The sequence below is a fragment of the Leopardus geoffroyi genome, chromosome C3 (genome assembly GCF_018350155.1).
Source record: "Leopardus geoffroyi isolate Oge1 chromosome C3, O.geoffroyi_Oge1_pat1.0, whole genome shotgun sequence".
Classification (NCBI taxonomy): domain Eukaryota; kingdom Metazoa; phylum Chordata; class Mammalia; order Carnivora; family Felidae; genus Leopardus; species Leopardus geoffroyi.
This window is the reverse complement of record NC_059338.1, coordinates 150,383,230-150,395,947: the sequence shown is the minus strand read 5'-3', so window position 1 is coordinate 150,395,947 and position 12,718 is coordinate 150,383,230. Positions and strand designations below refer to the sequence as shown.

Genomic DNA, 12,718 nt, shown 5'->3' with positions numbered 1-12,718 from the left:
GCACCCCTCAAATACCTCCCAACAAAACGCTTTTAATCAGTTTTCTGGGGCGCCTGGGTGGCGCAGTCGGTTGAGCGTCCGACTTCAGCCAGGTCACGATCTCGCGGTCCGTGAGTTCGAGCCCCGCGTCAGGCTCTGGGCTGATGGCTCAGAGCCTGGAGCCTGTTTCCGATTCTGTGTCTCCCTCTCTCTCTGCCCCTCCCCCGCTCATGCTCTGTCTCTCTCTGTCCCAGAAAGAAATAAACGTTGAAAAAACAATGTCATCAGTTCTCTCCATTCGAGTCCCTACCAACAGGAAGGTAGCTGTCCTTCCTGCTCTTTCATCCGATTTAGGAGCCCAATGATTTTGGCTTATTTCTTACGTATCTCTGCATTAAAGATGGACTGCGCTGCCAGTTAGCGGCTGCCAGTGTTTCAAGGCATTCATCACGAACCCCACCGTTGCTCTCTGTTGAAATTTAAAATGCAATTTTTGTCATTAGCTCAATGTATTTGAGACTCAGTTACTTTTATTAATGTATTTTAATTTGTCCTTTTATTTACATTCTATATATTATGTTGTTATTGGTATATTTTTATTTAGTTATTACTTATTCAATTACCTACCTGTTAAAAGTCATTGGTTAATTTCGTTTTGCAGTAGGAAAACCCTGTTTTAATTGTTGTAATTCTACATGAACTTAAAATTCTAAATGCGTTTGCAAAGCCCTGGCGATTAACCTTAAATACCCTTGGGTGCATTTGACCATTTATCCTTGATAGGCCTAAATGTAGTTGCATGTAAATACTATCACACAAAACTTTTAATTTGGAAAACATTTGACATTTAGGAATGATTCTCTATTTCACATTAGGTTAATTTTTATGATTTTTTTCTTCTTAGGGTGATCAAAACGTACTTTGTTCCATTTCTGTATCTTTTTTTTTTTTTTCAAACTGAGGAAGTCTTGATTTGGATATATATATTTGTTAGTCAAACACCGTAAAATCTTAGTTATTTTTAATCTATTGTCTTGAGCATTTATCATATAGTAGATTATCTTCCTCTACTGATATATGTATCCTGCCCTTTTAAATAGTTATACTTTTACATTCCGTTTTTCACCATATTATCTGGGTGATACTTTTTAATGTCACTGTTAAGTAATAATGTAAGGGCAATCCTTTATATTTTTTTTGTTAAACAGATTTCATATGTTTAATTTTTAATCATGATATTTCTTAACTTGAAGTAAATGCTGATTCTCTATATATAAAGATATCATTATTTTTTAAGCTTATTTATTTTGAGAGAGAGAGAGAGAGAGAGAGAGAATGTGAGCAAGGAAGGGACAGAGAGAGAGAGGGAGAGAGAGAGGGAGAGAGAGAGAGAGAGAGACAGAATCCCAAGCAGGCTGCACACTGTCAGCTCAGAGCACTATGCAGGGCTCGAACTCACAAACCATGTGATCATGACCCAAGCTGGAATCAAGAGTTGGAGGCTTAACTGACTGAGCCATGCAGGCACCCCAAGATCATTATTTTCTTATTTTACTTATTCTATTTCCTGTACCATTACTTTTATAAAGATTGGAATTACATTAAAAAATGGTTTTGCATAGCTATTTATAAAATTAAATTATTTTTCTTCTTAACATAACCAACATAACCATCCCTTAGATGGGTTTCCATAAGCCATAACAGGTTTACAAATAGGCTTTTGTGTGTAGTCCTCACTGTCTTTGAAATTAAAAGTAAATGAAATTTTACATATTGGGATTTGTCATAAGACTTAAATTTCCAGAACTTCTGATAAAATTACAACAGCACATTATATTTTGGCAGAGAGAGAGAGAATGTTGGCTCCTAATACCAACGGCTCTCATCAGTCCAAAATATATATTAATGTAGTGACTTCCTTTATTTTTGTCTTTCTGTTAATTTTACTTGTATGGAAATCATCAACAAAGTGGAAAATGGGGTTCCTTCAATAAATTCCACGGTTCTGTAATAACTGGAATTACAAGGTTATTCTAACAAAGAAGATTAAATCAGATCCTAGTTAAGGAAGCATTAGGATAGCTGAACCAATTACCGATTTTCAAATCTGAAGAGGAAGCCTCACACGGAGCCCTAGGGATGAGCTGCAGAGTAGCGGCAGCAACAGAAGGAAACCCATGGCATCATTTTGATTCAGATCTAGGATTATCAACAAGTTTGAGAAGGTGGGAGCGACGTGAAATGTGCCCCCCTCGATAGCTAACCGTGGTTGGCAATGCTTGTTAGGTAGTGTGGACACGCCACCAGGCTGAGGGAGATAAAGACTCCGCAATTACAGGTTCCATGATGGAGAGTTCAGTAGGCACATGCAACAACGACAGTGTAGAAACTAGACCCCCGGGGAACGCTGAAGAGAAAGTCACCGGTCAGTTCCACTAGGGGATTTGCAAAAGTTTTGGTGGTGGATATGGTTCTTGGAGACACAAAGACCCCTGCTTTGGACACATCACTGTCAGTCCCAGCTCATTGTGCTGTGGTCATCCTCTCTGTAGGACAATCATGTTTTACTACCTGATGGTAGAAGGTCAAATCAACCGTGTTTCTTGAGACATTGCATTAACTTTTCTTCTTTTCTAGAAGTCTCCATCAAGTTTCAAAGTATCTATAAATCCTCCGAAAGAGGTCACATAAGTTTCACCAGATTTGTAAAGAGGTATATGATTAAAAATGATTTATAAAAAAAACCACAACACTTTGCTGTCTTTGAAATAAATGTCTTTCCTTAAGGTAGCAACATAACAACATAATTCCTTCAAGATAGAATCTTCTACCTGGCAAATTTATCTATTCTTCCTCCCTCCCTTCCTTCCTTCCTTCCTTCCTTCCTTCCTTCCTTCCTTCCCTCCTTCCTTCCTTCCTTTCCTCCTTCCTTCCTTCCTTTCCTCCTTCCTTCCTTCCTGCCTTCCTTCCTCCCTCCCTTCCTTCCATCCTTCCCTCCTTCCTTCCTTTATCTCTTATCATTTCTTTACCTTATGAGTGTTGATTCAAGTATAGTTCCTACTTTTTTTTTATCAAGATATGAGGGGTTCCTGAAAAAATACACAATGCAAATTATATCCTCTTATATTTCCAAGTGGGCATTAATTGTATTCCACAGTCTTAACTTAAGTCAACATGATGTTAAACAGTCAGTTTTTACAGGCTTATCTTTCTCTTTTGGACTAAAAGCCTTAACATGGATTTCCTTCACCTGAATGCCCTTTACTTGGTAGTTTTCTATGTCACTCGCTGCTCTTCTAGAATGACATGTTGGCAGTCCTAGATAAACCCACACTCTTATTCCTTTACAGCCTAAGGATTAATAACTTCAGTAATCCTGCTCCATAAGCAGCTAGTTTGATGTGACTGTAGTTATATCCTTTCATCTTTTTGAGCCTTCATGTTCAGACTCTGACTCTGTTTTGTGCAACATCATATTAATTTTTTTGGCTTTTCGTAACACAAATGACTGGTTCTGATAACACATAATTAACATTAGTTTCTAAGAAGTTTGACATTACAAATCTTCTTGACAGATTTCAATTTTCCTTGTTTGAAGAGTGGTCTTAAAAATAATGCAAAGAATTTAGGATTTGCATTATTTAGAATTAATATTCTTGCCAAAAGTAGAAAATTTAAAAAAAATTTAATGTTCATTTATTTTTGAGAGAGACAGAGAGACAGAGCAGGAGCAGGGGAGGAGCAGAGAGAGAGTAAGACACAGAATCCAAAGCAGGCTCCAGGCTCTGAGCTGTCAACACAGAGCCCGACTCGGGGCTTGAACCCACAGACTTCAAGATCATGACCTGAGCCGAAGTCGGACGCTCAGCTGACTGAGCCACTCAGGTGCCCCAAAAGTTGACAATTTTTAAAACTTTGCTCAATGAGTACATTTCATTAAGAATATATTATTTAGTGGCACTTGGGTGACTCAGATGGTTGGTTAATCGACTTTTGGTTTTGGTTTAGGTCATGAGCTCACAGTTCGTAGGTCGGATCCCCCCTTTGGGCTCTGCGCTGACAACACAGAGCCTGCTTGGGATTCTCTTTTCTCTCTCTCTGCCCCTTCCTCTCTCATGCTTTCTCTCTCTCTCTCTCAAAACAAATAAACTTTTAAAAAAGAATATATTATTGCCTGATATTTTATTACGTTTACTAAGTTAAGCATTATTTCAATTGTATGACACAAAGCTTTATTTTTAAAAATAAATTTAAATCGTCATTAATGTTTCCAACATGTTTATCTTCTAAGTGGCTTTATTGATATGATTCCCTATGATGACAAAATGAGTCATTTAAAAGAAAATACTCCTAGCATTTTCTACACTGAATCTTCATTTATAATTCAGGTTTCGTAGAACATTCCTAGGTAAAAGTCGGCATACTGTTTCCAACTGAGAAAGACTTTCACATCTGAGGAAACTTCAGCTGATTCCTTATCCTTCTAACTTGGGACATGCCTGCTAGTGATTGAGGTTCTGGAGGTGCTCAGCCGGCAACCTCTGCTCTGGACCCCAGCCTGGTTCACGCATATTTGCCACTCACTTGAGTGTATAGACATTAATCTAGAGTTGACAAGAAAACAGAAAGGGATTCGCAAAGTATAGGAGAAAACAAGGCATCTTTGCTCAGCTTCTTTAAAACACCCTCGTTGTCTTCGAAGGAAATCCAGACTTCTTTGATATTCATTTTGTATGTGATTATTTATTATATTAATAATAACTGTCACATATTGAGCTCTAACTTCACGACCTTTGTGTTTTCATTTACTTTTCCAACAAATATGTGTGGCTCATATGGTGATAGACTTTTTACATAGGATGGAAATTAGACACAGGGTAGTTAATAACTTGCCTGCTGAAATTCAGTAACAGTTACGGCTGGATTCAGACGGAGGTCTCTATGACGGCACAGCTCGATCGTGTTATCATGCATCTACCTTGCAGCTCCAGAACACTCTGTAAACGAGCATCATTAAACTATTGTCTCTGAACGCAATGTGTTTCATTTTCGCGTCCCAGCTCTTACAGCACCGGGACTCACATTGGTAGGTTACTGAAAGGATTTCGGAAAACAACGAATGATAGTCTCCCCCCTTCTCACTGCATTTATCAAATCTACACATACGTGTGCTCATTTGTATACGTACATCACGGCGGCCTGAGCATGGCTACATTTACTTAGATTATTCAGACTTTTCTGTCGGATGAAAACGTTAAAAGTGAGAAAGCTAGACCGTTTGTGCCGGAAGACAAAGGTCCATACAAAATATTGGTGGAATTTTACAGTTTTTTGTAACAATTCACAAGAACTAGCAAAAAGCATAGTTCTGCCAACTTTTCAGTATGGATTTTTCTTATCGATTAATAAAAGATTCTTAGGAAACTGTTCTTTCTGTTTGTGTCTCCAAACCCATCCTGATTTTAGCTGAAGACACTGGTAGTTTTAGAGACTTTCTTTAGCTGATTCCTCACCAAAACAAGAAGTATTCTGAAATGACTATAGTAATGTAAGAAAGATATGTTTGTGTGTGTGTGTGTGTCCTTACTGAAATCACATAAATCTTCCAAAACTTTCTTTTCTTGTGTATTTTAAGTGACATACATGTTGCCAGTAAGTTTTGCACATGAGCCGTTTGATGATTTTCCAAGTTTGTGCATCATATCCATTGCATTTCCTGTTAGTTCACATTTATCAGTAGGACAAAGGGAACTGAAAACTAACAACAAGGAAAAATAAACTAAATCAGGAAAATAATTTCTAAATGAAAAGCCTGTGTTTAGTGTGATGTGAGATTATACCACATAGAGTTAGCATTCGTTAAGTTTCTCTCTCCAACCAATGAAAAATAAAAACTGGTTTTAATTAGCAAAGTTTCTGTTGAACCAAAGACTTTGTGTGTTATGAGTTCACTTGTCTAAAAGCCGATACTCATTTCCAGTTGGAGTTTACAGTTCATTAACCTGACTTAATACAGACGAAATTCTTTCTCCGAAGATTTATTTTAAAATGTTACGAAATGTCACTCATGAAATTCTCTTCAAGTAAACGCAAAAAAAAGTGAAGTGAAAAATTAAATGACAAAAAGTTATTCTATGTTCTTGATAGACTGTGCGTGGACACACAGGCTTCCTGTTTCTCATAAGTGACAAAATCATTAGAAGAAAATCTGTTTGGACCACGTGTACACATCAAATTTGGAAGACTTTTGATAGCCAACATTTTTAGAAATTTGTAGCTGATGTTTGATATGCAAAGGGATTTTAGTATGCCAGTGGGGAATATCAGTATATATTAATTCAGGAAGAATAGATTCTCATAAAATTCGGGGGCTCTTGTGTAACTTTGTTGATTGCTCACTTTTATTTATTTATCATTGCAGATTAAAAAAATCAACAGAAACTTTCCCGTAAACCAGCAGGTAAGATGGAAACATACTTGGAGAGACAAAGCACATATTACTTCCAGGTTATCTTTTATAGAAAATAGTTTTGATTGCATTTAATTTTTATGTGGAAATAATTGGCACTGTTGTTTGCTCTCTAGGAAAACACATAATTTATTAGATCTTTCCACATTATGTAATATATCTGTTTCTCTAATCATATTAAAAACAGTTTTAAACAATTATTTTCTCCAGGGCCCCTGGGTGGCTCAGTCGGTTAAGCATCCGACTTCGGCTCAGGTCATGATCTCACCATTTGTGGGTTCGAGCCCTGCGTCAGGCTCGGTGCTGACAGCTCGGAGCCCGGAGCCTGCTTCGGATTCTGTGTCTCCCTCTCTCTCCACCTCTTCCTCACTCGCACTCTGTCTCTCTCTCAAAAATAAATAAAGATTACCAAAAAAAAATAATATTTTATCTAAGTAAACTAAGTCAAAGCTATATTTGACAAAATACATATATTTATTTGAATATAATGTTGAAAAACTAAGGGAGCTATTTATCATAAGATAGTTTGTATCTTATTTGGGAGACCTATGTTTGATCTAAAAGTTAGAAGAAATTTTCAAAATTGGCTGATGTACTTTACATGAGTCTAAATTAATGCATAGAATGAAAATAATGTCTGATTAATCCAGCCGAGAATTTAGTGGATTTATTAGACTGATAATTGATTATCAGATAAAATAATTGATTGTAGAAAATAATAACTGATTCCAGTTATAGTTTTATTAAGCTGAACTTAACGTTTGCATCACCTTCATAAACATTATAAAAACATTCATTTGAACGAGAAGAGTCGGTGTAGGCTCAGTTCTGGACTCATGCAAGTCAGTGGTGCGTTGGGTTTTTGTGATGTTAGGGCAACAGAGGCTAGCCGTGACTTTCTCACTCTTGATACAAAGTCAATGTGCAACCTTTGATCAAAATCTAAACATGTACAGGCACCTGGGTGACTCAATCGATTGAGCGCCGGACTTGATTTTCGCTCGAGTCATGATTCCTGGGTTGTGGGATCGAGCCCCTCGTGGGCTGAGCATGGAGCCTCATTCAGATTCTCTCTCTTTTTTTCCCTCTGCCACTCCCACCTGCTAGCATGCCCTAATTCTCAAGTGTGTGTGTGTGTGTGTGTGTGTGTGTGTATGTATATATAGATATCTACATATATATATACGTTATCTACGTATCTATATGTGTATCAATATCTGCGTTATCTATTTGTAAATGGTAGGCCAATCACCAGTTAATTTCAATAGTAAAAATTTTAAATAATCCCAGCTTATAAAAATTAAGTTACTTCTCTTATCTAAACCTCAGTGCCCTCATATTTTTGAAGATTAAATAACAAATGTAAAATTCTCCGTGTATGCCACTATTATCATTAATGTGTTAACATTTTAAACGTGTTCTTTAGAATATAGAATTTATGTTCTTGTATAAATTGTATTATTGATGATGCCACTAGCCCAGACCAGCCTGCAGAGTTCTGTGTGACGAAATACTAATGAAGACAGCTCTGGAGAGCCCAGTGTACCTACAGTGCTCTTAGCCATGCCGATGATTTAGGTGGAGACAGACATTGGAGAGATGTACGTGTCATGTGTCTCACCACGTCCATCCCAAACCGTGGTTACGTCTGAAGCCCTTGTTTGTGGTGCAGAGAATAGGGCTGTAGCCCAGAGTTCCTGATGGCCTCGAGCTGGCTATCACTGGTATTCCCTCTGTGGCTCCCATTCCATCCCAGGTGCTTCTGAGGCCAGTAGAACATTACTTAGGAAATGCAGTTTAACAACTTCATAGGGCTGCAGTGGAGGAAAACTTCATTAACGAGGAATTATTCAAATAGAAAGGAGGGGCGCCTGGGTGGCGCAGTCGGTTAAGCGTCCGACTTCGGCCAGGTCACGATCTCGCGGTCCGGGAGTTCGAGCCCCGCGTCAGGCTCTGGGCTGATGGCTCAGAGCCTGGAGCCTGTTTCCGATTCTGTGTCTCCCTCTCTCTCTGCCCCTCCCCCGTTCATGCTCTGTCTCTCTCTGTCCCAAAAATAAATAAACGTTGAAAAAAAAAATTAAAAAAACAAAACAACAACAACAAAAAAAAAAACAAATAGAAAGGAGCATCAGCCATTGGGGAAAGTTGTATTGCCCATCAGTAAACCTAGTCGTTTTTATAGTCAGATACATAAAATGTAGATCTATTCACTTGGGGAATTCTTGCCAAAAATATAAATGATGAATGTTTCTTTAAGAATGACTCTAATATCTGTGTTACCATCGCTCCTTGCCCTCTCTAACCTCGACATGTGAATTGTTAATAATTAGTATAATTTATGTTACTATAAATATTTCATAACCCTAATAACCCCACTGCTATTCTTTATTTATGATGACAACTACATTTAACACTCCCTACATTTTCCCTTCAATGACCTGTGGCATTTTTGCCACCTCTGAATTTATCTAGGATTTGAATAATAGTAAAGTAAATAAGAATCTGAAAAAACCTTACATATAGAATAAATAATAAAAAGTGTTCAATATCCCAACACATGCATATATATAATAAATGTAGGTAAGCATTTGCATCCATAGCTTTTTATTTGCTAACCTTTTAATATTATTATACCAAGATTTTATTTCAAATCTCTTCCATCTCACTTTTTTAAAAATCATAATGAATTCTTCTTGGCATTTTAAAAACTGAAAGCAAGAGTTAATAGATTTTTCCCTGACTATTTTCCATCATGGAAATGAAGACTTTCAGGAAATTGGATTCATTTATAGTTCAATATTCATATATCCACACCATAGGAAAACTCACCTGCATAGCATGATAGCAACGCATTAGGGAACCCAGGTACATTCTCTACTTAATAAAATAAGAGCCAGTTTATAATGAATTAAAATTTGAAAACACATACAGTCTCATTTCTCCTCCAGATTTAGTATTCAAACAGCACCCTTATCTTGGACTAAGCCACAATGTGTTGCTTTAATCTTAAATTTTTTTCTGACTTAATTTTCATGTAAAGTTCTCTAAAGCTTAGATTAGATATAAATACATATATTTATCCATATGCTTTTGATGAAATACATTAGAGATATGTTAAAATAGTCAACTGTTATACAATGAAAATCAAGTACCCTCATGCCCCTGACACATATCTAGGTCTTTAAGGAAAAAAAAAAAACCCACAAAGATGTCACCCACTGGAGCACAAGTCTACTGCCTCCTGTGGGATTCTGTTTTTTAAATTGTGCTACCTATGTGGTACAGCTAACCCAACGGGAGAAATTAGAATAAAAGTGAAACATAAAGGGGACCAAGAGATATCACTATTTTCCAACAGGGCCAGGTGTTAGAGCTGAGCTCTGTAGGGAAACTCCCACCATCCAGAATCCATGAGACTTTCAGTGAATCCACTCTCATTAAAGAAGAGATTTGAATCCAAAATTGTAAATTATTGAGAAAATAGACCATAACAGGGGAAAGCATAATTTAGAGATTTAAAAAATCCAAAATTAGTTTTGATTATCATGTCCTTTTTAAATAAAGAAATGGAAATTATAAGTCAAGAACAGGATATGGTGTTAAAAATGTGGATTTGCAGAAGAATCAAATAGGAGTTCAAAAGTTTTAAAAAATAGTGTATTTAAAATTAAAATCAGTTAACCAATTGAATAATAGAATAGAAGATGAAGGTAAAATATGTCATTGAAAGTATATATCTGAGAATGTCAGTACACACAGAAAAGGGTGAAAAACATAAACGTTAATGTGAGACATAAACTTTAGAATAAGAAGCTAAAAGAATATCTTCAGAAAGACTGGGGAAAACGTGTGAGAGGCAATGTTTGAAGACAGATGATGGTTAAGAGTTCTTATAAGTCTTCAGATTAAAGAATCCAACTAACCCCTGAGCTAGGTAACTAGAAACAAATCCACACCAACAAAGGATCTGGAATGACCTCAATATCCAGTCAGTGGAATACGGGCAACATTAAAAGGATAAACGAGCTCTGTTGGCACTGGTGTTGAAGGTCATCCAAGTAAGTTTATGAAGCAATAGCAAAGTGAAGAATAGGGAATAAAGTAACCACGGTGTTTTTATTAAAACAACTGTTTTACAATGGGGTTAGAATGATACAAACACATATTCATATACAGGCATAAACACATCTTGAGAAGACGCACAAGAATCTGGTAAAGGTGTTTGCCTCTGAGAAGTATTACAGCCCAGTCTGCTTTCCCACTGTGAGGATTTCATTCCCAAGCCTCTGTGCCCAACTCTTATGCCTTTCCCTGGAGAACTCTCTCATTTCCATTTCCGCTCATTTTGTTGACTGAAGTTCCCTATTCAGTTTCTGCAACAAGGAATTGCGTTTTCTTTTGTTTTGTCTTGAGCTCAGATGTGTGGTAATTCTGTTCTTCCCGATGCAAATTCTATTTTGCATTTCTACCTATTGGAATCAGCCCAGCCTCCCTTATTTATTCCACATCCTCTGGCTTTTGGTCTTTCCTATTGGAATAACTGGAAAAACGTATGTGCTTGCCATTTAAGACGTAACATTGGCATATACTATTAGATGTCTGTCTTTAAATTTTGAATATGTTTCTCTTTTCTTCCTATTTTATTTATGTATAAGTACAACATACTCCACTCATGAAGGAAATCTACTTTTTCTATGTCTACATTGCCTAAGTTAAAAAGAAATTTTTATGGCTTGCAGGATTTGTGTTGTACTTAGATTTTTTTTCGTTTCAAGATTAACAAAAGTAAAAAAAAATGCTTCACTGTTTATGTCTAGACATTTTAGGTTTTTATTTTTACACTTACACAACCGGCTTCTATGGACTTTAAGCATTTCTTTCTTATTGCATTTATCACGTTTAATGGTATTCTCTATTAAGTCTTTGTCCCTCTCTCAGCCCAGATTCAACTGTAAACTCCTAAAGATAAAAGTATTATTGTTATATCCTTACCTCCTACAACAGTGCCTTACATATCATGATTCTGGTAGAGACCTCAGTGTAAAGAAGAAATGCAATTAAATCTGAGAGTTCCTCAACATGTAAAGCTTTCTCTTTTCAAAAGAAGCTCAAAGAAAAATACAGGGCACAGGCAGGGAGAAAATATTTGCAAATCATATCGAATAAAGGACTTAAATCCAGAATATATTTTTTTAACAAATGAAAACTGAATATTTAAGAAATCAAACAATTCAATGAAAGAAAATGTGCCCAGATTTGCAAAGATACTTCACTAGAGAAGTATGTGAATATCAAATAAGTGCATGAAAAAATATTCAACCTTAAAGCACATGCAGATGAAAAACACCATGAAATACCACTCCGTATACACGAGAATGGCTAATTATAACTAAGTGCTGGCAAGGAGGAATTGTTATACACTAGAATTGTTATACACTGCTGGTGGGAATACAAAATGGCACAACCACTTTGGAAGACAGTCTGACAGTTACTAAGAAGTTAAATCTACTCTACCTTACGATCCAGCCAGTCCTCTCCTAGGAAATGAAAGCATGTGTTCATGCAGACTAGTTCACAAATGTTCATAGCAGCTTTATATATGAATAGCCCCAAACTGGAAACAACTCAAATTCCAACAGGTGGCTGGACACACAATGTCATATTTATACAATGCAATGTTACTTAGCAGTAAAAAGGAACACACTCCTGGTACGTGCTACAGCATAGATGAATCTCAAAATTATCCTGCTCAGTGAGAGTAACCAGGCACCCTTCCCCTCAAACATAGAGTGTAGGCTGCATGCTTCTATTAGATAATATTCTAGGGATTGCAAACTAAGGTACAAAATCAGAAAGCAAATCAGCAGCTGCCTAGGAAATGGGAAGAGTGGGTGGCAACAGAAAGGGATTGGAAAGCAGCATGAGGGAACTTTGGGGTGATGTATATTTTCATTCTGTTGATTGTAGTGAAGGTTTTATGAGTGCATGCGTGCGGCACAACTTTTTAAACCTTACCTTTTAAATATGTGCCATTTATTTATGCTCTTATACCTCAATAAACTCCAAACCATTTTTATTATTAAAATGTCTGGGAATCAAATAAGTTAGGAATTGTGTTAAACCAAAGCCATTGGGATTTGGTTTAATCTCAATAGTCTAGATTTTAAATTACACTTGTGTATCCCTTAGTTCACTTTTTGTGAGTAGTAACCTTCTCATTTCCTTGATGCACCTGGAACATAATCATCTGTTTTCTCTATTATGATTTGG

General features: G+C 36.7%; 1 protein-coding gene across 5 annotated transcripts in view; it reads left to right on the top strand.

The window, feature by feature from the left end:
* Positions 1 to 12,718, top strand: part of SNTG1 (syntrophin gamma 1) — an 897,410-nt gene that overhangs the window by 734,300 nt on the left and 150,392 nt on the right. For 4 of the 5 annotated variants that reach the window (XM_045455360.1, XM_045455361.1, XM_045455363.1 and 1 more), the window contains one exon: positions 6,401 to 6,439. The exons of the other annotated variant lie outside the window; for it this stretch is intronic. In XM_045455360.1, coding sequence (XP_045311316.1) covers positions 6,401 to 6,439 — 39 coding nt within the window. The remainder of the gene's footprint in view (positions 1 to 6,400; positions 6,440 to 12,718) is intronic. 5 annotated transcript variants of the gene reach the window in all.